General features: G+C 47.6%; 1 protein-coding gene across 3 annotated transcripts in view; it reads left to right on the top strand.

Moving 5' to 3' along the window:
• LOC147429045 (uncharacterized) overlaps positions 1–26,819 on the top strand; it is a 207,264-nt gene that overhangs the window by 82,936 nt on the left and 97,509 nt on the right. For all 3 annotated transcript variants that reach the window (XM_086495518.1, XM_086495517.1, XM_086495516.1), the window contains 5 exons: positions 50–130; positions 206–337; positions 429–479; positions 2,103–2,246; positions 2,341–2,490. In XM_086495518.1, the coding sequence (XP_086351644.1) occupies positions 50–130; positions 206–337; positions 429–479; positions 2,103–2,246; positions 2,341–2,490 (558 nt within the window). The remainder of the gene's footprint in view (positions 1–49; positions 131–205; positions 338–428; positions 480–2,102; positions 2,247–2,340; positions 2,491–26,819) is intronic.

Below are 26,819 nucleotides of genomic sequence, written 5' to 3'. Positions count from 1 at the left end.
TTGCAGTCTTACCATAAAGCAACTTTTAATGAGCTATCAAATCACACAGGTTACATTGCACAATCAAGCATTGTTTTACATGGATGTGGATCCTGCAGCTGGGTTTCGTAAGCTGAACTTTCTTATTCAAGTAGGGAGTCATTTGATTGATGCATTTCTTCTGCAATTTAGTTGATTTTCTCTTGATAAGTTATGGTTTTTGCAGAATCCACCATTTCCACCTGAAGCTTATAGAAACCTGCTGCTTTTATACTCCAAACCTTCACACAGGTTTACTGAGCTTGCATCTATGCTCATGGCAGATCATGAGGAGCTGACAAGTAAAGTTCTTCCACAGGTATGAGCTCTATGTCCAATTTGTGTCTTTGTACATGTAAGTGTATAGAACAATCTGCATACAAACATTTCAGGTCTTACCATGATTGCAGGATCTTCATGATTATCTAAATGCAGTGATTGTGAGCCAGACATCTATTGTGGTATAGTTTTTTACTTTTTTAAATGCATTTTAAGAGTCAGTCACAATGAAATTTTTTTAAATATCAATATTCAATGTTGCCTCCAAATCACAATGCCCATAGCAACCACAGATAACTCTATAATTAAGGGACTGAAGTGCACTTTTCCTTTTGTCGCCTCATTCCCAGTTCACTCTCAGTTCCCTTGCCTGTTGGTAAATGTAGAGCAAATGTATCAAAGACCAGTTTTCGCCAGATGGGAAGAAGCTGCAAAGTGGTTATCAAATCACGAGATGCTACTTTGGAGCAAAAAGATGCTAGATCCACACAAGCAACCACTCAAAATTCGTTTACTGATTCGTCTAAAAGTTGCTCTTTTGATTGCATAGCTCTTGGTAGAAGATTCTTTGAGGAATCAGTGCAACACACCTTACAACAATTACTGATCAGTCTAAAACCTTGCTCCTTGAACTACAAAGTTATGGGCAGAAAAAAATCTTCACAAATTAGTGCAAGAACGTTGCTGTTAGATTTAATATGAAACATTAGGAAGAGGGTGTTAAAAAGCCCAATGCAACACAGTAGACCACCATAACGTGAGCCTCATGGGATTCTATGTGAAAAACTATATTCTCATTTGACAAAGAAAGTGACCTTTTTTGTCGAATGGAAATAGGGAATGGATCTCACATTTAATTGGCTCACAACTAACATAGCAAGAAAGGAGCAGGAGTATGCAGCAATCAGAACAATAGGAAGGAGGTGAAAGAACTGTGAAACAGAGATCATTGCAGAGAAAGCTAGAAGGAAGAGAAGAGACAGTTTCTCAATAGGTGGAGGTGCTTATATGGATCATGTTAATTTAGAAAGGGATTCTTTCTGGCCGCTAAATCGTAATCTCATTACCGGTTTTTCTTGGATCAGAAGTCTCCTCCAGTTGTGTTGGAGAGTGTTCTCCGTATCACTTGCATGGATGAAGTCAGCTCGTCACATACTTTAAATTTTCTCTTTAGGCTTGATGCTATCTTGCAACTTTTTCGCTTTTTATTAATTTCTTTAGCAGCTTAATATTGATGCATTTTGTAGTCCCAGTTTCCTGCAGAACCTCCCGTTATGAGTGACAGCCATCGAGATCTCTGTTTTGCCAGATTTGTTCGGTTATGTACATAAAAATTATATTCTATAATTTACATGGGTTTGATTTTATAAAAAAAAAACATTTTTGTTTAAATGATACATGTCCTCTGTTTGTGTCAATGTTTAATATCTACTGAAGAATATCTAGTCCACCTCTTATCACCTGTACCAGGCGACAAATGACTTTCTTTTGTAATCCTGTCGAGGGAAATTTTTGTAAATGTAAAGCTGGTAGCCTGTTTCGTAGCCTTAGTGGACTAATAAGGGTTGTCAAATTCCAAATTCTTCATATATTCATGTTGGCATTTGTTTCTGGTTGCACAATTATTCATGTTGGCATTTGTCACTTTCAAATTCTTCATTTATTCATGTTGGCATTTGTTTCTGGTTCATGTTCATGCAGTTGAATATGGTCTATATTAGAGTCTCAATGAACACATCAACTGACATACAGTTTAATGGGATTTTCGTTAATGTCTTGAGAAGACTTTTTTCTGCATGAGGCAGGAGTCTTATCAAAGACTGAGTGAGCTGGCTGTTCGATATGGAGAAGCAATGAGGCGTTTGACCAAGCAAATTCAAGATACCCATATATCTAAGAATTGTGAAGGGCATAGAAAATCTCTTTTGGATTATGAAAACTTGCTTGATGTAAGGTTTAACCCTCCATTGGGTCATATCACATCTCATGTGGTTATAAAGAGAGATGTTTTAATTGAATGAAAGAATCTTGTTTCGTGCACAGAACTATGTTCCTGTGATTATGGCTATGGCAAAGATTTTTTGGGACAAAGGGAACTACACACAAGTTGATCGAATTTTTCAGCAGTCGACCGACCTTTGTTCGGAACATCCAATCTGGAGACTAAATGTTGCTCATAATATCTTCATGCAGGTACTTCATAGTGGCCATCAAACAACAGCTTTCCAATTTTCGTACATAAAAAATGCTAACTTTAGTCAATTTGCACGAGCTTGGTCCACTTTCTTTTAATACTGCTTGTGATTGTAGTTGTCTTTAGCATGCCTTGCTGCTCATTGACAGTGGGTTGAATGAGGCTGTGGGAATCATGTATTACTTTCCTCCACTTACTTCAATACATTTGCAATAAATGGAAACATGTGTAGCAGAAAAGTGTGTCGTGCTTTCTATTGTGGGTGCTCCTCATTGGAGCCTCGACACCTTCATTGAACCTATGTGCTGCCAGCCAAAGTCTCTACTAGTTCCATGAGTTAGTCCAGTACCATGGTGTTCTGAGTCTATTGTTGTGTCTTGAGTTTCTTGTTAGCACATAGGTTCAATGAAGGTGTCGAGGCTCCAATGTGCAGGGAGTGTAGATGTGCTGTGCTGGACACAAAACACAAGACTCAAGACGCTAGACCATAGAAAGTGGATGAAGCATGCTGTAGCGCTTCATTGGCAGGATAAGGGTCTCACAGCTGAGTTCTCGTCAGGCTTTTGGGCGCGGTTGTTGGACTCCAGAAAGCCGAGGCGAGCCACTTTGTTCCAGTGGTTAGTTGCACACAGAGCTACAGCAGTTGGGAGTTGGTTAGTGCACAGTGGCTTTTTGACAGCTTGTGCAACTTGTGGTTACCCTTTGGAGAGTTAGCGACACTATCTGTGGGAGTGCCTCATGGCACATAAGGTTTGGCTTCGGGTTCTTTGGCTGATGCCGGCTCTCTCCACAGCCCGACAGTACACTTCGGGTGGTGCAGCTTGGTCCACGCTCACAGACCTTGCGCTCCAATTTGAGTTGGCTTCCACTAGCAGGATGATAGTGATCCAGGGGGGTCGACCAAGACTCCAGCTAGCCACAGAGCTTACACCCCATGAGTGGTAAAATGAGAGAGGTGTGTTGGGACCTAATCTGCGGTCTGACACTCTGGTTCATTTGGCGGGCCTGCTGCTTTCTCATCTTCGAGGCTCGTCCTGTCCCCCCAAGAGAGACTGTTCGGGATTTTTGGTTGGAGCTGATTCACTCTCTCAGGGGCTAGTTCAAGAGACTCCAGGGAAGCTCCGATTGCATGCGGGAGTGCAGAGAGGCTTTCGTGCAACTCTAGCTCCCAGGGTCTTTTTTCACCATAGTCCAGGGGACACCTAGATGGCATTACCGTCCACCTGTGTGGATTTTGCCTCCTCCCATTTATTGATTTAGCCCATTGTACATATTCTATTTCATTCATTGGGAGAGTCTCCCCTTGCTATTGTTGTAGCCCTCTCTAGTAGAGGTGGTTGTAGCCCTATGGGCAGCTTTATTAACTAATGGAAGGATCTCTTTCTCGGAAAAAAAAAACTTATGTGACCCTATCCAATGGCTCCCAAGTGACCTAAAGGCATTAAAATAAAGCACCCACATACTCACAAGACTGGCGTACAGAATCGATGATGTAGCAACGGTTGTATGGATGTTCCATGATTTTTTTTGGCATGTTGACGTGGCATTGTATAGAAATCTGCATTTTGCATTGTAGGCTGTTGATGTGGCAGAACTGTATGAATTTCCTGCTTTTCGCTTGCAATTGTTTGCGCTAGCTTTTGAAGACCAAATGCTTTTGGAACTTGAAGCTTTTCATGGCAAAGTGGCTCATTCTTTGGCACCCTCTAGCCTGGAGGTGCAGTGGATGGAGTATCGGCGATGTACTAAGTTCAAGCAATATAAAGAAATACGGAATTTGGGACCATTGCTCTCTTGGGGTGGAACTCCGCCAATTTGCGTCTCGTGTGTCATGCATCTCTTTCTGTTCAGTGTTATTTGAACTGCTTAAAGTTATTTATTATGTTCTTTTCCATTGGCACATGGTGTCTGTCTTGTTACATAAACATAATTCACAAACTGTTTGAAACCCTACAACATCGGGAGATTCTGTTGTGGGAGTCGTAAAAGAACGTCGCAAAGCTCGTCAAGGAGAAACTGCAGGTACTCTACCGAATCCATTAACGCCATGTAGTCTTGGGTTCGTTATGGCTTATGCTCTTTAAGACAGAGCGATGAAGACGGGAGCGTGCCCGATGCGCGATGGGACTAAGGGTGGGAGTGGCTAGTAAGTCCGGGGCTCGGCTAGTAATTCCGTGTAAGGGACATGACGATTCTTTGATAACTTGCTCTGTCTGGTCTTAATGGACCGGTATGAAGCTCTGATATCACTGTAACGGGACAAGCACCACGTGCCAACGAAAAAGAACAAACTCAACAAATTTTAAGCAATTCAAATAACATTGAACTGAAAGAGATGCACAACACACTAGATGTAGAGTGGTGGAGTTCCACCCCAAGAGAGCATTGGCCCCAAACCTTGGCGCCCCTTTCAGTATTTCTTTATATTGCTTCAACTCGGTAAAACTCCCATGGCCTTGTTCTGTATCTCTTGCGGATAGACTGCGAGAGTGAGAGCCCGTGGGTCTTATTTAAAGGCCCTAGGCCCAAAAGCAATTTACATGAAAAGCATTCAAGCTTAAAGTATTTTCTCTCCCAAAAGCAAGTGCTCCAAAAGCAACCAGCAGGTTTTGCGAAAATCCGTACAATTGCCACGTGGCAGTGTCAGCACGAATTGGGGACCATGTCATCAAGTGGATAGTGGAGGCGAGCGGGGCTACCAAACAGGTCACAGGGCACAAGAATAGAACAGAAAGGTAAGCTAAGTCCACCGGATAATTTGGTCAAGGGCACTTTTCGGCCCTCGATGCAAAGTGGATGGAGGAGAACATCGCAAATTCTCTCCACTGTGAGTTGTACCCTGAAGCTTTTGGATTATTAACAATGTCTATGCCAAAGTTACCGATAAATCAGTAGGTTGAATCTGGTGCGATGCGGACTACAGAAGAGGGGAACTACTTCACTCCTTTGTCAAAAATTGCCTAGATTGAATAAAGTCACTAATTTCTCTTTGAGATTTTAGGGATACTAATGGGCTGACACTATTTTACGGAATGACTTTATGAAAATATCAACATTGAATTGGAAATTTACTTTGATTGAAATGAAGACATGTTCTCTTTCATGTGTGTATTGTTAGAGACATATAGAGAAAGATGAAATGTTTGCAGTATTTTGTTTGATGAATGATTTGAACTTAGTGCATCTAGAAATCTGTTAGAGATCAACGAGATCTAGATGTGATGGCTAAGTGAGAATGAATGAGATTCTAATGCATCAAGATTTCTATCTGGATGAGATGATTGGATATTGTTGTGAGTGCATCAAGAGTTCTGGAAGGATGAGATGGTTGCACAGCGAGATCTAGATGTGATAGCTAAGTGAATGAGAATGAATGAGATTCTTCTAGTGCATCAAGATTTGTATGTGGATGAGATGATTGGATATTGTTGTGAGTGCATCAAGAGTTTTGGAAGGATGAGATGGCTGCATAGTGATCTAGTTGCATCGAGAGTTGTGAACGGGATGAGATGGCTAGATTGAATGATTGAAACACAGTGTTCGGTGAATTGCATGCTATGTGGATGTACTGTCTTGTAGGATGGTCACGGGCATTCAGTAACAAGATTTAGTAGATCAAGACATCTATGCAAAGATTAACGCGGTTTGGATGTGATTGCTGAATAGGTCACAATGATCATGATTTGTTCGAGACCCTCGACAGAAATGTGATTGATCAGTGACTGATGTCTTGGCGCCTAAGTACATAGAGTCAGTGTCTACTGAAGAAAGTTTGTGTCCTTTGGCTATCTTGCAGGTGTAATCGAGGGCGATTACAATTCTTTCAAGAGGGGGAAATGTCACAAAGTGTGACGTGGTGTGTCCAATTCGAAAGAACTAGCCAAGAGGATAAGGGAAGTGAACCCTGAAAGTGTGGTAGATGTAGCAGGGCTACACTGTCACTAGCGCAAGACAGGCAGTTAGTTTGAGTTGGTCAGGAGTTCACATTGGACTTACTCTCACGTAGGCAGTGACAAGTGGCAAGTGATACAGATGGTGGTCTAGTGGACACCGTGGCCATATCACCACCACCTCAGTTTGGAGATAGGCTTAGCTGGATTGGGATATCGGCTAGGCGTTGTGGTGGCTCTTGAGGAGATATACATGTGTGGTTGGAGATATCATCATCATCATCATCATCATCTACTTTGTATGGTCAAGGTCTTGCATCTCCAATATGGAGTCCATGCATTGCACGTCTACATGATTATTGGACATTTGAGCCTCAACACTCCCATGGTACCCATGAGTTCTGGGCGTGGAGCTGTGTGTTGCCATGCCAGAGTCTGTACTGGTTCATTTGGGTTAGTCGAGTCCCATGCTATTCAAGATCTATTGTTGAGTCACTGTGTTGAGAACCACTTTACGACTTAGGCCACCTTACAAAAGCACTTCTATGAAGCCATTAGACCAAGGGACTTCCAAGAGAAGGTTTTGGATGAGTTGGCCAACCTTATGCTCCAGCCAAACGAGATTTTTTGCAGAACTCATGACCAGAACGAAGTCTCTGGTCGCCAAGCTTCCCTAACAACCAGGCGAATTTATGGTTAAGAAGTGGGGTACAGAGGGCTCTACCTAAGTGTCACAAAGTGAAGACGTGTCTGCCCAAGAGGCGAAACCATGACTGCTGCTGAAAACCCTAATCCTGGAAACCCTAACCCTAAAACCTGCAAACCCTAATTTCTGCCAAAAATCCTAACCCTAAAATCTGACCTAATTCTAACCCTAACCCTAAAAAGCAGCAGGACTGAATTTCGTGAAATGCGCTGGCATGCTGACATGGCACCGCACGGCAGTCCCGTAATTTGCAGAGATTTTCAGTTTTTTTGCGTCAGCTTTTCCCTACGCAATTGAGTTAGAGAAGAGATAATACTTTTGCTTTATTTTTGGGACTAAAGCTTAAGAGAGCTTGTGAGAGAGAAAAAGTTTGCTTTTGATCTGAAGCTTTCGGGGCTCTGCTTTTGGCATCCCTTGTAATTTAAATACGTGGTGAGGGCTCACACTCTGCAGAGCATCTGGATGTAGAGTCTGAGAGTGAGAACCCGACCCACTCTTGTACTTTGAACAGTGATTAATACATAAAGAAATACCGAAAGGGGCCCCTGTCTTTGGGGCCAATATCTCTAGGCACGGAACTCCGCTAGGCCAGTGCAAATCTATTGTGAACTGTGAACTGTGAACTGTTTTGAAGTGGTTATTTGGTGTTGATCCCCAAAAAAAATTTCCGCGGCACCTATGGCTTCACGCAAGGATCAGTCGACTCCCTCTGCATCCGGAGATGCAGGTAGGGATCACAACAAAGATTCCGGTAGAGAGTATGGCCCGCCTCGGCCTACTCAGGCGGAGCAACGAGAGATGAAGCGTCGTCAATTGATCGGCAATGCAACAAGGATGATGCTCAATTTTGTGAAGGACCCGAAATTGGAAAAATATATGAGCGAGACTTCTTTTCAGGAAGTGCACGAGCAGTGGCAGAAAACCACAACACCACCCCCGAAACCCGCTCTCAAGAAACCTTCTGCTCACAAGACCTATTCAGAGAAGGAATTAGAAGAGGTGGTTGATGCACGGATTGCTCGGCTTTTGACGCGGAGAACAAAGCCAAATAGCACGGCAAAAAGCAGAAGAAAAGCACTGACTTTCCGGGTTATTTGGGTCGTCAATGGACATTTGATAAAGCAAAGAAACAGAAGAAGCGTGTTCGATTTGAAGAAGTGCCCAGTTCTTCTTCTTCTTCTTCTTCTTCTTCTGACAGTTCTTCTAGCTCTTCAGATTCAAGCGAAGAAGACAGAAAAGGCAAAAAGCGAAGCAAGAAACAACGCTTCAGAAAGGGCAAGAAAAAGGCAAAGAAGTCTAAATCTTGCCTAGTGAGTGACAGTTCTACAGAGGATTCGTCTACGGATAGTTCAGACTCTGATGATGGCAAATTTTATGCGAACAAGAAGAATTTTTATAAAGCCAACCAATATGACTTTCTGGAAGATAAAAGCAAGAAAGTCCAAGAGTTTAAGGAAGGTGGACAGTCGATCAAATTTGACACTTTTTCAGGATACAAAGATGCTTCGAAGGCTTTGTCTTTTATATAGCAGTTTGACACGCTTTCGTGGAAAGACGCTACTCAGAGCACTCCAAGATTCGAAGAGCTGCCTCTTATTTTGCGGGGAATGCTCGAACTTGGTGGTCCACGCTTCTTTTAAACAAGACTGCGCCAGTTAGTTAAATGGCTGAAATTTAAGAAGCTTTTTATTTCTTCTTGGCTGACGCAAGAGTATGAACGGGATATACGAGCTGCTTGGAACCATCTTCGGATGACCAAGAGAGATACACTAGATGCTTATTGCGAGAGATTCTAGAGCTCTTTTCTACCGGCCTCTTCATTCAAGAAGATCTCGTTCAGAGAACAGATTCAGCGGTTTACCTTGGGTCTACCTATAGAGGTCCGAGATCACTGCTTGGAACAGAAATCAGCTTCTATCCAGGAGTTGATGAGTCATGCGAAACAGGGCTTTGCCATTCACTCTGGCAGTCTGACCTACCCCACCGATGAGGTCATGACACAACGAGCCAAACAGACTTTAGCGAAGGAAAGTAGAAAGAGAAAGAGCAACCCAGAAAAGAAGGATGCACGACCCAAGCTTACTTCTCAGGAGCGAGCTCGCTTCATCAAGGAGGGGAAGTGCTTTGGATGCGGGGAACATGGACATATCTCCGCGAAGTGCCCTAAAAAGGCACAGAAAGAACAGAATGACAAGGACGACGACAGGACTGAGAGTTCGAGAGCAGCTTAGGAACGTGGAAGAAAAGGCAAGATGAAAACAGGACTGGTTCCAGATTGTGTGGATACCGATCCCAACACCATGGACGAGTTACAGAACTTTGCCGAGCTTGGGGCAAAGTGAAAAACCAAGGCCCTGATCTTCTTTGATGGAGGAGCCAAGGCCAACTTCATTTCAGCGGAATTGGCGGCGCGACTCGAGATCACTCCCGATCGGATAGGACCACTTGCGGAGGCAGTTCTAGCGGCACCCGGCAAGGACGTAGCCATTACACATGTCATTGGCAAACTTTGGTTGCATTGTCAGGGGTATTTGGGGCATGAGGACTTTTTCATAATGCCTTTGGAGGGTTGTGAAGTTCTCTTAGGGATTTATGAAAGAATTGAGCGATAAGGATAGGACAAATATATCTAAACTTGATAAAGAACGCCAAGATTTTCTCCACTCTCACGGCCGATTGCTTCTCAGAGGGCCTACCAGGCGAGTTACCACCTGCTTGTCCTGAAGATTATACCATTGATCTGATACCTAGAAGCACACCACCGAACCAGCCACCTTATTGTGTGAGCCGAGCACAGAATGAAGAGATTATGAACCAAGTGAAAGACCTCTTGGAAAAGGGTTTTGTCTAGCCTAGTACTTCACCGTATTGCTCTCCAGTGTTGTTGGTTTTGAAGAAAGACGGATCTTGGAGAATGTGCATCGATTATAGAGCTCTCAACAAAAACACCATGAAGAACAGATTTCCGATTACTAGGATCGATGATATACTCGACATATTAGAGGGATCCTCTTGCTTTAGCAGGATTAATCTGAAGAGTGGATATCATCGGATCAGAATCGTGCCGGGAGACGTCTACAAGACAGCTTTTCGGACGACTTTTGGGTTATTTGAGTTTTTGGTGATGCCTTTTGGCTTAACCAATGCTCCTGCGACATTTAACCGGATGATGGACAAGATTTTTCGAGAGTACAGGCTATTTGTTGGCACTTTCTTTGAGGACATCATTGTTTTCTCCAAGAATGAGTCAGAGCACAGAAATCATCTGCTTGAGGTCTTTCAGGCATTACGACATCACAAGCTAGTGATTAATGCAAAGAGAAGTGAATTTTTCCTACGAGAGATACACTTTTTGGGACACATTGTCTCAGCAGCAGGAGTGCAAATGGATTTGGCCAAGATAGAGACTATACGTGATTGGCCCGATTTGAAGAATGTCCATGAAGTTAGAAGCTCTTGGGATTGTGTTCGTACTACAGGCGGTTCATTCAAAAGTTTGTAGAGGTTGCTTCCCGTTTGCATATCTTGACACAGAAAGGAGTCCCTTTCTCGTGGGGACCCACAGAGGTGACTGCCTTTCAAACATTGAAAGAGAAATTGTGATGCTTGTGGTTGTAGTCTAGGTGCGGTCTTCATACAAGAAGGCCATGTCATTGCTTACGAGAGCCGATTGTTCTCAAGGCTAGAGATGGCAGCAGAGATTTATGAGAAAGAGCTTTTGGCGGTTATCCATGCTCTTACTCAGTGGCGGCATTACCTACTCGGAGCGGATTTTACTGTCTTTACAGACCATCAGAGTTTGCGCTACTTCTTGCCACAGAAGCAGCTTTCGGAAAAGCAGAGAGGGTGGACGAGCATCTTTTCTCAATTTCACTTCCAGATTGTCCATGTGCAAGGATAGAAGAATGTGGTGGCAGATGCTTTGTCTCGGAAGCCGTTGGTTCTGGCTATTTCCGCGATACATCATAGGAGCTTCGAGGATATGGTCGACCAGTATGCCACTGATAGAGATTTTGCAGAACTTTTCACACGGATACGGGATGGGGAGACAGTAGCGGGATATTCCATTCGGGATGGCTACTTGATGAGAAAAACCATGTTGTGCATTACACAGCCGTTGAGAAAACAGTCAAGCCGGACCACTTAGCGAGACTGTTTGTGGCCCAGATCTTCAGATTACATGGCATGCCTGAGACGATTGTCTGCGATAGTGACCCCAGATTTAGGAGTTTGTTTTGGAAGGCAATTTGGGAGAACATTGGCACACGGTTGCACTCCTCATCATCGTTCCACCCACAGACTGATGGGCAATCTGAGATTGCCAATTCAGTGGTTTTAGATTTATTGAAGTTTTATATCTCGGATCAGAAGACTCAATGGGAAAAGTACCTACCTTTGGTGGAATTTGCCTACAATAACACGATACACTCTTTGACAGGGAAGGCGCCATTTGAGATTGTTGAAGGTGCTGCGAAGGTTCCACCCTTCCTAAGCACGGAAGATAAGATTTTTGAAGCGGATGAATATACGCGAAACTTAGATACGGCTTTTGCCAAGGTTCGCGAGACCTTGCAGAAGTCTCAAGAACGACAGAAAAAGGCAGCGGATCGCCATCATCGCGACTTGAAATTGAAGGAGGATGATTGGGTGCTCTTTCGTTTTGAGAAGGCACGCCTGAGAAAGAAAAAGGGAAAGGAGAGGCTTTTTCCAAAGCTTAGTGTGCGATACTACGGACCTTTCCAGATCACTGAAAAGATAAATGATGTCTCCTTCCGACTGAAACTGCCTGATACTTAGAGGATTCACAATGCATTTCATATAAGTCTCTTGAAATCTTTTAAAGGTGATGTGCCTGACGATGGGGAGCCAGATGAGCAACCTGAAGTGGAAGAAAACGAGGATTGTTCCTGAACAGATTTTGGCACATAAGGATACGAAGAATAAAGGTAAAGTCCAAAGGTGGTTATTGGTTAAGTTCAAGAACTATCCTGCATTGGATGCAAAGTGGATGGAGGAGGAGGACCTGACAGATACTCCTCAGATTGTGAAACTTTACCTCAAGGCTTTTGGTTTAGCATAGTCTACTCCAAATGGAACCCAGAATTCAGCTTGGCCGGAGATCTGGTGCAGTGGGATGCACAAGAGCAAATTCACTCCGCTCCTTTGTCAACAGATGCCTTGATTTAGATACTAGAGTCACTGATGTGTCTTCGAGCTTCAGGGATACTGAAAGCTGACAGTATTCTGCTGTATGACTTTATGAAATGGAATTCCTGAATATGATACTGATTTGTTCTTGACTTCTTTTAAGTGCAGGAACTGATAGACGAAATGACTGCAACATTTTGGTTTGATCGATCTCGAATAGACATGGTTGCAATAGGGGTTAGTCAATCAGACATCGATGAGGTCCCGATTGGATCTAGATGCAATTGCTAACTACATTGCCGATAAATCATGGTCTAAGATCCGAATGAATGTTGAATGTCATCTGATGTCCTGTGATGTCTAGTGATGTCGTGTGATGTGACTGTCGATTGGTACATGTGCTAGATGTGTGTTCCTAGTATGCAGGTACTAACAGTCAGTGTCTACTAAGACGGTTTATGGCCTCTCTCTGTTTTGCAGGCGTAATCGAGGGCGATTACAATGCTTTCAAGAGGGGGGTATGTCACAAAGTGATGACGTGTCTGCCCGAGAGCCGAAACCATGACTGTTGCTAAAAACCCTAATCCTGGAAACCCTAACCCTAAAACCTGCAAACCCTAATTTCTGCCAAAAACCCTAACCCTAAAATCTGACCTGACCCTAACCCTAACCCTAAAAAGCAGCAAGACTGAATTCCAAGAAATACGCTGGCATGCTGACGTGGCACCGTATAGCAATCCCGTAATTTGCGGAGATTTTCAGCTTTTTTACGTCAGCTTTTCCCTACGCAATTGAGTTAGAGAAAGAGATAATACTTTTGCTTTATTTTTGGGACTAAAGCTTAAGAGAGCTTGTGAGAGAGAAAAAGTTTGCTTTTGATCTGAAGCTTTCGGGGCTCTGCTTTTGGCATCCCTTGTGGTGAGGGCTCACACTCTACAGAGCATCTGGACGCAGAGTTTGAGAGTGAGAACCCGACCGACTCTTGTACTTTGAACACTGATAAATACATAAAGAAATACCGAAAGGGGCGCCAGTCTTTGGGGCCAATATCTCTAGGCACGGAACTCCGCCGGGCCAGTGCAAATCTATTGTGAACTGTGAACTGTTTTGAAGTGGTTATTTGGTGCTGTCATGATTGATTCTTGATTTGGAGTGTCCAAGTTTGTTACATAAGTCTTCTCAGTAAAAACTTAAAGAGAGTCTCAGACCTAAAGCCACTCTAGAGGAGTTTGTTGCAGCTGCTACTAGGATAGAGGGGGCAAGGAAGCTGTTCAATGACTCGTCAGGTAGAGACTGCCTCTGTACTCTTGGAAATTCTATATGATCCCTTGACTTCATTACACAAGGAACTAGAAGCCCTAAAGTTACAACGAGCTCTTCAGAAGGAGAGATCCTTCTCTTTAAGGTAGGAGAAGCCTCCACATCACAAGGCTTTGGACCAGATCAAGCGCGAGCTAGAAGAGCTCAGGTATCAGCAGGAGACTAAGGCTATGGTCTGGTGTAGCTCATGCCGCTCTCCAAGGCACCCTCCACACGAATGCCCTTATTGCCACTTCTGTGAAAAGTCTGGACATGAGGACAAGGATTGCTACTACCCCACGGGATTGCGACAAATTCCCAAAAGCAATTTGATAGCAGTGGGTACCATTCCTCAGCCATCACCTTCTACTCATGTGGTGGCCCCTCAGGACAAGTTCAAGCAAGTCCAAGAGCCCAATGGTGCCCTTACTCGGGCCCAGAGAGCATCCTTGGGTCTCAGTCTTCCAACAAGTTCCACTCTTCCACCCACGATCCCGCCAATGGATACCATGCTTCCAGCTATCGATAAGCCATCCCCTAGTGCCAAGCGAGGATCCTCATCTCTGCTCTCTGATATTGATGAAGCTTTCTTGGAAGCAGTAGCCGAACTTATAGCAGATCAAGGTACCAGAGAAACCACTAGTAGAAAAAGAAAAGCTTAGAGCAGAGACAATCTTGAAGAACACATACTAACAAGTGTCACTCTTCCTTAAGACTTACGTAGGGCAAAATTGGAAGACGAAGTTATAAAATAAATCATAAAAAGAGGACAAAGAGCTCGCTGCTGCTATTCGCTCCACCCCGCCATGGCTAAACGCTCCCCCCCCCCCCCCCCTTTGCCCTCGCGCTCCCCTACTCCTTGCGTGCTGTTGTTGCACGCCCCTGCACACAGTCCCCCTCAGCGTCGTTGCCTCCTCTGCCTGCCTCCTACGCCCCTCTCATCCTGCCCCTCGGCGGCCCTGTCTGCTCATCGCTTCCGCTCTGCGTGCTCCTCCCCCCTGCTCCGACCTCCCGTCTCATCCCCTTCAAGTCTCACTTCACCGCTTGCGTCCAGGCTGGCATTTCAGCCTCCTTGTGAGCACCTCGTCGCCAACACCCTCCTCTTTTCAGCAACAGACACAGAATGGGGGCTTCTGCTCCACCTCAGAGAGACTCCACTAAAGCCCCCTCGCCCGACAGTGTGGAGACGACCCTTCAACTTGCTCTTTCGCCAGAAGAGCAAGCAAGCTTGATGGCCGAAGTGGAGCGCTTGCAAACCACTTTAGTTATGTGTAAGATCATTGGCACTCGGCCGAGTCGGGGCGAGGTTGAGAATCTATTGCAGGCCCGTCTTCTCTCCAACGTGGCAAGATCACCGATGCCCAGATCCTTAGGAGAGGGTACTACCAGGTAGAGTTCGAGTCTGTAGATATGACGACCAAGGTGATTTCGATGAGCCCGCTCGGTATCCGAGCAGCTCAAGCTTACTTCCGACGATGGCATCATGGTTTTGACCCTACTACAAATGTGCTCGAGGAGGAGGCAGACTTGCCAATTTCGGTCTGTTTCCCAGGACTGAGGAGAGAGTACCTCCCTCTTCTCCCTAGGATTGGTTCCATGTTCGGGATAGTTCTGGAGTCTCCGCGCACTACAGCTTCAGTTGTGGCTAGGCCGCATGTTTACCTACTATGCGGGTTCTTGTTCATGACACTCTCTCCCCAAGGTGGTACTTCTACCTCGGTGAGTGGGAGATGGATCAGACAGAGTGTGGAGTATTCAGGTTTGCGGAACCAATGTTTCACTTGTAGACAGATGGGCCATTTTGCAAAGGCCTGTCCTCACAGGAGACCTCGACCCACAGCGCATGCGTAGCCTCCCAAGGCTGAGCAAGCCAAGCAGCGAAATACTTAGGACGCACAGGCTGGTACCTCGACAGAGACAAGTGATCAAACAACTGACGGTTGGCAGCAGGTGCTTGGCCGTCCTCGACAGGGCGGGCTGGCCCCACTGCTCCCCCCCTGGTGGCCGACCTTTTGTAGCTCAGCAACAATGGGTTTCGACTAGGAACCGCTTTGACCCCCTTCAGCAGGACCCGCAAGAGGAGGCCAATCCCACTTCAGCTCCTCCTCCACCAACACCTCCTCCTTCCTTAGACGCTGGCGCGGTGTGATTGCTATCTCTTGGGACTACCATCGCCGCCAAAGAAACAGTCTGTCCAAGAGCTGCTGGACCATGCTGTGCTCGGCTACAACCTCATGGAAGGAACCTAACCCTAATTTTTGGTGCAAGTTTCAAGATGGAAAGTCAGTCGACTTTTCGAACTCGATTGATGTCGAGATTGCTTTTTAAGTTTGAAATCTGTTTGATCTTGTTTGGTGATCCTGTTTGTATTTTGTTTGAAATGGATGGTATCTGTTTTAAACCTGTTTTGGTGCCGATTTGAATTGTTTGACTCTGGTTTGATACTGGTTTCAATGATTGGTGATTTTACTCCCGGGTGGAGAAGTGAGAAATACTGTTTTGGTATTATTTGAACCTCGGAACGACGTAGGCCTATGCCTGGGGAGCGTTTCGTTGTATGTTTGAAAACCTCGGAATGACGCAGGCCGATGCCTGGGGAGCATTTCGTTGTATGCTAGAAAACCTCCGAACGACGTAGGCCGATGCCTGGGGAGCATTTGGTTGTGTGCTTGAACATCCAATCAACGTAGACTGCAGTCTGGGAAGCGTTTCGTTGTACAGTCCTCTGAGCTCATGGCCCGGACCTTTTTAGGTTATTTGCGGGGGGACTGACGAGGTAGTCATTGAGTAGCTTCATACTGCAGACCGTTTGCCTCGGGGGAGTGCTCAGCGGCGCTGTTTGTTGTGTCTTGTAACATGCATATGTAAGCATTTGTGTTGCATTGTGATGTGCCAATTACTGAATATTCCTAATTGGATGAGTGACAATCCACTAAGCATGACACATCATCAACTCTCCAACTCACCATCCATCTATTTGCCACCTAAACATTCCTGTCACCATTTTGCCATGTCACATAATGACATGGCAGTTGAGGAGGATTTAACCGCCACATCATATTGCCACATAGACTGGCCATGTCATCCATGGAGGGACACCTAACGACCACATCATTTATTTATATCTCTAAATTTCTTTTATTAATGAAAAAATTATATAGATTATATATCATAATTTGAAATATTACGATTATTATTATATTTTTATTTATGTAAATTACTATTTGATGAGAACTTAAGGATTATAATTTTTTTAAAAAAATTCACTTAACATAAGTCAACTAACTTAATAGATAATTATAATTTTATATAAACTATTTTTCTAAAATTTGATTGGTGTAATCTTATCGAGATTTACACCTGTTTAGATTACATTAGGGAGGCAAATGTATAAACACTTTTTTTTTGGTGCACTTCATTTGAGAGTTTGAGCGTGAGTGAGTTTGTGAGTTTGGAGCATTTATGCTCTTTTCATTGAATGACTAACTACTCTAACATTCAATTTTGCTAAATAAGCATGGGTTCACAATCGCAAAGGTATCGAAAGCAAGATAGACAGCACAAAGACCCCGTCCACAAAGTTCAGGATGCGGAAGCAATTGCCCATGCGGAAGAAAATCGACGCGAAGCTCCAGAACGCAAGCAACGCTTCAGGATGCGGAAGCAATTGCCCATGAGGAAGAAAATCGACGCAAAGCTCAAGAACGCAAGCAACGCTCTAGAGCAAGATTACGCGCGGATGTGCCCATGCGGAAGAAAATCGACGCGAAGCTCCAGAACGCAAGCAACACTTCAGGATGCGGAAGCAATTGCCCATGAGGAAGAAAATCGACGCAAAGCTCAAGAACGCAAGCAACGCTCTAGAGCAAGATTACGCGCGGATGTGCTGCAAGAGCCCAATACAGGCCCTACGATCGAGGAATCTGGAGGTGTTTACATACATGTATCGTCGTATGAGGGTGATTCTTCTTCTCTCCCTTTATCGCCTAGCTTTTTGCCTTTTTCCCCTTGCTTGGTCCCTCTACCATTTTCCTCAACATCTACAATCCCGCTAGGAGAGGGGTCACCCGCTGGCGAGCTCACACCCCCTTACGGTGGTGCCTTTGGGGAGTCTCACATGGTGTCGCTGGCCTTGGAGCATTTCAGCAGTCCATCGACGCACCACAGTCGCCTCATTTCTTTGAGTGGAACTCGCTCGCTTGCTCTTGAACCACCCTCTGGAGTTGGCATGGAGGCATGTGTGGACACTATGGTAGCATCTGAGCCCAGTCTTTCGGTGATGGTACATATACGTAGTGCGTTTGGAGCCAAATATCGTGCAGGCATCATTGTGGGGACCTACTTCAGCGACATTGATCTCTCCTCACGCACTCAGGTGCTTGAGCATTTGTTGCGACACCCATGTGTCGTTGAGATTCGCACAACTATCAAGATCCGTAGTCCGAGAACCCGTCGCGCTACGGCGGCAGTTGTAGATAGTGTCAGACACTCTTACATTGAACTATCTCGACGGGGATCGAGGGATGCACTTGTTGCTCGTCGCACACTCGGTGCAGCAGTGGCGGCTACATCCGTCACAGGTATTTCTCGGGCCACTTCTCGTGTGTTGTGCATTCGTGTGCCCACCTTGCGTGCCAGACACCTTAGGAGACAATGACTTGATTTGGGACATAGTGATGAGCTATGGGCGAGCAGTCCGTGTGCTCCATGATGCTCATGCATTCTAGATTCACGCATGAGAGAGCTCATAGCACAGTTTTGGGAGGAGAATTGCCGCGCCTCACCAGACTTCAAAAAGGCTATTCGACATAGGATTGGTCGCAAGCAATACATAGAGCATGGTGCTATGATCCTAGAGATTACACAGAGTCAGCTCTTTCATGCATTCCAGGATGCCCACCCTGAGATTGGCATTGGTCAACGCTCCTTGGAGGCTTGCAAGCCTTGGTACGTGTGATTCATGCACAAGAGGGAGACATGTTGTTGCAGATACCATGTACAGTTTTAGATTATGTATGATGTGTTCCGTGCTCTTTCGGGGCGTTCTAGAGAGGTCCCGACGGAGCCACGAGACTTCGTCCACTGTGTGTTTTGTCAGTGTGTAGATGGAGCCTCCTACCATCAGATGTTGTGTGGAGAGGGCAAGTGTGTCCAATGTGGGGATCTTGCACGACTTACATCTGTCATAGATGATGGTGATGTGGGTGGGATAGTTACATGGCAATAGTATGACTACCAGACATACACAGGTCTTCGAGGTGGCACATCGCATAGGTTGCAGCTCACATGTCATATTGTGCCACGTCCTTACTTCATAGAGGCTTTTAGGTCCACGATATATCCATATGCATGCGCATCGCACAAATCGCAGGATCGTCAGTTTCGTGCTTGCCTTGCCGCCTTCCCAATTGGCAATGTGGTCTCTATCGTGGATTCGCAGAGAACTACACCTTTGCTCCACAACAGGAGATCCAGTTCGAATACTACTTCTCTGAGCAAGTATAAATGATAATAGTTTGATAACTTTACATTTGCTTTGCATTTTTAGCCACATTATGTAATTGCATTGTTTCATTCACTCTTACCTTTTTAAATGCTCTTAAAGGTGGCAATCCTTGTCCATATATTTTATCGTCATGCAGAGGTGGCAGTTGATGGAGTGAAGAGCTTTGAGGACTCACGAATGATCATACGTGAGTACCATTTCTACATCAGTAATGATCGCTCACACAGTGCGCAGTTTGTGCAACATTGTTTCCAGCAGCATGATGGATTCTTTCGTGAGCGCCACATCTCATTCTCTTCTCATTATATTTGGTCAGATGGTTGTGGTGCGCAATTCAAAAGCGCACGTCAGGTCTGTTGGTTGTACAGATGGCACCATAGTAGTGGCATACCTTGCATTTGGAGCTTCTTTGAGTCAGGGCATGGAAAGGGAGAGCAGGACGGTGAATGCGCTTGAGTAAAGCGCGCTCTTCGGTGATATCAGCTTCGACGCGACAGTGACCGATTTAGAGATGCTAGACAAGTTGTGGAGTGGTGCTCACAGCACATCTTCAGGCACTGGATGCTCAGTGGGAAGGTTCTTTTGGTGTGTGGATAGCCACGATATTGTTCTCACTAGCTAGGATTGTGACACAGTAGGAGATATGCTCATCCGGACCCGAATGCCAACGAGGGGTGCACCGCACCCTTTCTTCTTACTGACAATCCTCTCTAGCCTTAGCTTCACAGCAAGGACAAGATGGGAGTAGTGTATGACCACCTTCGGCCACTCATACTCTACAAAATGGATGTAGTGTCCACGTACATGGACCTGCTAAAAATAGTGCCTTGAAACAACCATACTATGAGCATCATATGCCTCACCATAATCATTCATAGTGGATTCGTGAAGCACATACTTTGCCTTGGTGCACCTAAGAATATAATAGTCAACTTCCTCTGCTTTTTCCTCTTCAGCAAATAACTGCAAAATCATTTCCCTCTATGAGAGTATCAACATCATCTGAGGACTGTGTGGCCTGGCTATCAATGGAGCTACTCGATGTGGTCATACCTTGTGATGGTGAAAGAAGTTGTAGTATCCACCTATCAGCCCACTCTGTCATGGTGCAATCTTCCCTCTCACCATGTACACAGGTATCGCAAAAGCATGAGTGGTGCCTAGTAAAGATAGTGGGATCCGGAAGACGTTGTACAGGAGCTCGCTGCTGCTATCCCATCCCCTCCCCCTGCGCTGCCTCTTGGCTGCCCGCCCCCTCATTCCTTCCCCCGAGCTCCAGCCCCGCTCGTCGCCGCTCCCCTCGCCCTACCCCCTCCTCGCTGCCCCCTCCCACTGGCTGCCTCCCTCCCCCCCCCCCCGCCCGCCCTCAGCCCCCGCTTCCCTCTCCCCTACGCCAGCTGCGCTACCCTTCCCGCTTGCCCCAACCCCCTACCCCCCCCCCCCCCCCCCCGTCGGCCCGTTCGCCCGCCCGTTTTTTTTTCTTTCACCTCGACAGCTCCATGTAGTTCGGCCCATTCGGCACTGGTTCAATTCCTTGGGGCAGTGCTCAGCGCGCCCATTCGCAGCACCTTCCCGTCACCCTCTTCTTACGACACAATAGTAGACATAGATGGAGGCTTCAGCTTTGCCATAGAGGGACTCGCCAGAAGCCCCCTCGCCAACTCCGCTGAGCCCACCATTGGACTTGCTCTCTCGCCGACAGAGCAAGCGAGCCTTGCCGCAGAGGTAGAGCGATTGCAAGCGACCTCGGTCATCTGCAAGATTCTCGGCACCCGACCTAGTACAGGAGAGCTGCGAGACCTTTTCCAGGCCCGCCTTCTCGTAGAGGTGGGCAAGATCTTGGATGTCCAGATTCTCGGACGGGGTTACTATCAGATCGAGTTTGAGACCTCCGAGATGGCGTCCAAGGTCATAGCTATGAGTCCACTGGCCATCCGAGCATCACGAGCCCACTTTCGCAGTGGCGACATGGTTTTGACCCGGCTTCAGATGATCTAGTAGAGGAGGCAGACATCCCCATCTCAGTCTGCTTTCCAGGTTTACGGAGGGAGTACTTACCACTTCTTTCCAGGATCGGCTCCGTCATTGGGACTGTCCTGGAGACACCTTGTATGGCAGCATTAGTAGCTGCGAAGGCGGCTGGCATTCCCTCAGTTCGAGTTTTGGTCAGAGATACCCACATGCTCCCGAAGGTTATCCTTTTGCCTCGGGTGAGTGGGGGTTGGTTTAGACAGAGGTTGGAGTACTCGGGCCTCCCGAACCATTGCTTCATTTGCCGACAGATGGGCCATTTAGCGAAGGCTTGTCCACGGAGGAGGTCATGATCTGCACCATAGCCTCAGCCCCAGCCTGCCAGGGCTGGCCCGTAGCCACACATGCAGAGCCACCCTCTGAGCCTGGGGCTCCAACGGAGGAGGGGTGACAGCAGGCCTGTGGTCGACGACGCCAGGGGCCACAATGTCAGCCTACCACTCAGAGTGGCCCTCAGGTGCCTGCTCAGCAGCAGTGAGATCCCTACGCCAGCCCCACCTCCGCTTCACCCTCGACAGCCTCTCCCCCCCCAGAGTTCCCCCCCTCTTCCTCATCCTCCCCCCCGCCTTCTGCTCCCGTCGCCTCTCCACATCGCCCCTCTACCTTTGTCGCCCCATCCCGCCCCTCTTCTCCTCCGCTCCCCCCATCTCCTTCTCCCCCCCCTCCTGCTCCAGTTCCAGAGTTGACTCAGGAGACAGGTCCTTCTCCGGCCGCTAGGAGATCTCTTGGCAACGCCTTTGGCATGAGTCGCCTAGCGAGAGAGGGTCAGCCCTTCTTACGGCCCTCTTTGCAGATTCAGACATCTTCCCTTGCAGCTATCCCTCGTGGTCTGATGAGCATTGACATCCGACGCGGCTAGGACTTCTTCAACTACGGGTTCACTCGCTTTCTCGGCGATTCTGCAGCAGACCATGAGGCAGCCTGCTTCAGGGTCCATGCTTTGTTCCTGGCCGCTAGGGGGACAGAGGCCTTGGACTCAGCAGTTGGTTTCTCCTTCCCCCTCTATGGTAGGGCCGAGACAGAGTGGTCCCTCGACTCAGTGTTGGGATGGTTGCATACACAGGGTCTAGAGGTCTCTCACCACATGGGAAAACTTGGAGTTACAGATATGTTGCAGACTTTGTGGCCATTGGCCAAGTTTGCGGCGACACCCCCAAACTCAGCAAGATGTAGGCACATTGTGGTGTACTTCTTTGCTCATACGTAGTGTTTGCCTTGCTATGTATACATTCATGAGGACTCCTGGACAGAGGAGGTTGCTTTACGCACGGCTCGCTCTGCTTGGGCTTGGGCTAGGCACTCACTGCAGTCATGCCTATCTAGAGGATGCTCGGATGCGGAGTACTCCCCATCCAAGCCAGCCTCGAAGATAGCCCGTCTTGCTGTTGTGGCAGCATCTGTTCTCTCTCGCTCCCCATGAGGATCATCTCATGGAACGTGCAGGGACTAGGTGGGCCCCAGTTTCAGCGACAGCGGGGCCGATTGCGTCAAGAGCTTCAGCGTTGCCTTGTGGGAGGAGAGATTGATCTCCTTATGCTTCAGGAGCACCATCTATGTGAGAGCCGCATTCGGCGATGTGGTTAGATTTTGCGTGGACGATATGATACCTTTTGGTCAGCTGCTTTTGGACCTGGAGGCATCCAGGGTGGGGTATGTATAACTATTGCGGACTCATTGCAGCACGCCATTTTGGGCAAAGGGATTATTGTGCGAGGCAGAGCTCAGTGGATTACTATGCAGGTTCAGGGTGGCCTTGTGGGTTTCCTGAACATCTATGCGCCCAACGTGGCGAGTGCTCGTGCAAAGTTTTGGTTACAGATTGTTGAGTCTTTGTCGCAAGCCGATCACTGGTGTATAGGAGGGGACTTCAACATGTTGCAGGACCCTTCTGACAGGAATGGTGGCAGCCATGCTACTGTGCATGGAGTCGAGTTGGCAGCTTGGGAGAGGTTGTGTATGACTTTGAGGGTCTCGGATACATGGCAGCACTCTGGTTTTGTGAGGCCCCCAGACAATCTTGCCTTCTCTAGATCGGACCGCAGACTGGGAGGAGTGAATCTATCGCGGATAGATCGCTTCTACACTAGTGACCACTTCAGTGACTTGGGGGGGGTCAGTGGGCATCCTGGCATGGACCTCCTTCTCGGACCATGCACCAGTGATCCTCACAGTGGCAGACAGGTAGAGGAGTGGCAAAACGATGCTTCGCATCCCAGAGAGGGTCTTGTTGGACTCAGCACTCAGAGAGAGGGTAGAGGCTCTCTGGACAGAGGGCATGGACAGCCAGGATTCACCTGCAGACAGAGTGGCCTCAGGCCTAGCTCAGCTTAGCCACTTTTTTCTTCAAGAGTCTCTGGCTCTCCGGGCTGCAGCAAGAGAGGCAGAGCAGCGTCTCAGACGAGGCATTGCTTCACTACAAAGGATGCAAGAGCAGCATCCAGACAGTCCATGGTTGGAGGAGCAGTTACAGCAGGCTCGACAGGAGCTTGCTAGCACAGAGGAGAGGCGTCATGAGTTTGCCTTCCACCGACAGTCATCTCAGTGGACTCAGGTGGGTGACAGAGTGACTGGTACTTTTTTTGAGACAGTGGGACCTCGGCACTTGCATGCCAAGGTCAGTCAGTTGAGGAGGCCCAATGGGTCAGTTTCTTGTGAGCCCGAGGATATGCGTGCAGGTGCTACTGACTTTTACCGTGAGTTACTGTCGGCTGAGCCCCAGTTAGAGCGGCAACATGTATGCAGGGAGCAGGTTTGGGCACAGATGCCATGTCTTGTGACTGAGGAGATGCGCCAGAGGCTAGAGATGCCACTCCAGCTGGAGGAACTGCACACGGCTCTTAGGGCCCTCCCCCGTGGTAGCTGTCCAGGTGAGGATGGGTTGACTCCCAGCTTTTTCTTGGAGTATTGGGACCTGCTTGGCCCAGATCCAAGCAGATCTCTGTAGTCATTTTCAGTATATTCTGCACAGAGGAGTGATGCCTGACAGAATGAGTGAGTGCCTGATCTACCTCATTCCCAAGGAGGGTGGCTCCTTGGATGAGATTCGAAAGTGGCGCCCCATCACCATCCTCAACTCAGCCGACAAAATTCTTGCCAAGGCTCTAAGTTTGAGGATTCAGCCACTTTTAGAGTGCCTTATATATGGGACTCAGACAGGTTTTGTCAAGGAACACAATATCCTTGACAACATCTTTACTTTCTGGGAGGCTTCTGCCCTGGCACGGCTCCATGGTGAGGACCTCATGATTCTTCTTCTCATCCAAGGAGGGTGGCTCCTTGGATAAGATGCGACAGTGGCGCCCCATCACCATCCTCAACTCAGCCTACAAAATTCTTGCCAAGGCTCTGAGTTTGAGGATTCAGCCACTTTTAGAGTGCCTTATACATGGGACTCAGAAGGTTTTGTCAAGGAACACAGTATCCTTGACAACATCTTTACTTTCTGGGAGGCTTCTGCCCTGGCACGGCTCCATGGTGAGGACCTTGTGGTTCTTCTTCTCGATTTTGAGAAGGAATACGACAGAGTTGACTGGGACTTTCTAGAGGGCACTCTGCGCAGGATGGGCTTCTCAGATGCTTGGATCAGAGGGGTGTCAGCCCTGTACAGACAGGCTCACAGTCAGGCAGGTGCTTTTGGAAAGAGGTAGAGGTGACCACTTCATGCTTACACGCTCAGTCAGACAGGGCTGTCCTCTTACCCCCTTTCTCTTTCTGTTCTATGTGGAGTCGATGAGCAGATTTTTGGTGTCATAGCAGGTTGGTCTACGGGGCTTAGCACTCCCTATTCGGGGAGATGAGCTACTGGACGCTGAGTTTGCCGATGACTCAGCCTTGTACTTGGACAGCCAGGAGGCCTATCTTCACAGTTGTGAGCAGGCTTTGGAGACCTTCTATTGTGCATCGGGCGCACTGATCAACTGGAGAAAGACAGTGGCTTTCTCGGTTGGTAGTGCTCCTGTGCCAGATTGGATGCCAGGAGAGGGTTTCAGGTGGATTCCCCCTGGGAATGCAGTTCGATACTTGGGTTGTCAGGTTGGTCTGGACTTCTCTCCCAAGAAGCAGATTGCTTCCCTTCTCCTGTCCATCAGGAGAAAGTTGTTACACTGGAGCTCAACACGACTTTCTTTGACTGGTAGAGTAGTAGTTGCCAACCAGGTGTTGTTGGCGACTATGTGGTACATCACTTCTTGCTAGATCTTCTCGAGTTCTTGTATCATCCAGGTACAGAGGCTGATCAGGAACTTCCTTTGGTCAGGACGTTACACTCAGATAGCCCGAGCCAAGGTGGCTTGTCAGGTCATCATGCTTCCTTGTTCTCAGGGAGGGCTTGGGATCATTGATCCAGCACAGTAGAGCAAAGCCCTTCTTGGGAAGTTCATAGTTCGAGGACTTCTTCCAGGTGAGGAGCCCTGGAAGGAGTTCTTGTTGTAGAGGCTTCGTGCCAGGGTGCCTCAGTCAGGAGGCCCTTGGCAACCTTCGACCAGATGGATCTTTACAGAGATGCGTAGAGTTGGTTTGAGTAGGAGACTGGAGGACCGCTTCGCTGTGAGTTTGCTTTGATCTTAGGAGCTCTTACGGTGTGGCCTCGAGCAGAGACAGCCGACGTGCACGGAGGATCGCCTATGGCAGTCCCTCGTCTGGAACTCCATGGTTAGCACTCAGAGAGGCCACTTGGTTGGTAGTCGGCCTCATGTTTCCTGGGGTCCCATGGCAGCAGGTCCAGCGCGCTTTCTAGGTGACTGGCTAGAGTTCACAAGTTTGTTAGAGGAGGTGCAAGGTCTCCAGCTACTACAGGGCATGAGAGGGGTGCAGAGCATGTGTCAGGACATCTCAGAGTCACTTCCAGCTGAGTGGCTCACGCCTCTCGAGCCAGTAGCACCCCGGTGGATGGGAGCCTTCACACGACTGGAGGTTCTCATTTCAGTCAGGGCCTGCTCAGAGACTGTGCCAGCCCTTTTCTTCGACCTTCAGGGTGGGGAATGACTACAGCGAGTTGCAGTAGAGGCCCTGCAGGTGGCACAGTGCTGTTTCAAGAGGATCCGAGCTGTGGGCATCTGTGGGAGGACTTGTGGGCATCTTTGGGAGGACTTGCTTCATAGACCCTGACCCAGCAGCTCTTAAGACTGGACACTGGAGGCTTTGGGCTTGGGAGTGTTGTCCACTGGCACGAGTGCAGTGGGATCCTGGTGAGTTGCTATGGAGGGACCCCTTCTCTTCTGCAGACCACCCAGGAGTCCCTTTCTTTCAGTACACTGTTCGGCTTGGGCGTCATATACTTAAAGCACAGAGAGAGGCCCGCCCCGCTGCAACACGTCATTGGCAGGAGGAGGGCCTCAGTCGAGTTCTTGGCAGCCTTTTCGGAGAGACTGTGGGACTCCAGACAGCCGAGGCGCGTCACCTTGTTTCAGTGGCTGGTCGTACACAGAGCTACAACAGTAGGGAGCTGGCTAGTGCATAGTGGTCTCTCGGCCGCATGTGGAGCCTGTGACCACTTGGTGGAGAGACAGCGTCACTGTCTTTGGGACTGTCCTTCGGCCCAGTAGGTGTGGCTACGAGTTCTTCGGCTGATGCCTACTCTCTCCACGGCTACTCTCTCCACGGCTAGACAGTACACTTGGGGGGCAGCAGCTTGGTCCACTCTCACGGGCCCGGCACTTCAGTTTGAGCTATCTTCCACCAGCAGGATGATAGTGATACAAGGGGGGGCGACCTACACTCCAGCCTGCTACAGAGCTTACTCCACAGGAG

Source organism: Adiantum capillus-veneris, chromosome 22, assembly GCF_014529385.1.
Source record: "Adiantum capillus-veneris isolate H3 chromosome 22, ASM1452938v2, whole genome shotgun sequence".
Lineage (NCBI taxonomy): Eukaryota > Viridiplantae > Streptophyta > Polypodiopsida > Polypodiales > Pteridaceae > Adiantum > Adiantum capillus-veneris.
Note: the sequence above shows the minus strand (reverse complement) of the source record. Positions and strands in the feature narration are given on the sequence as shown.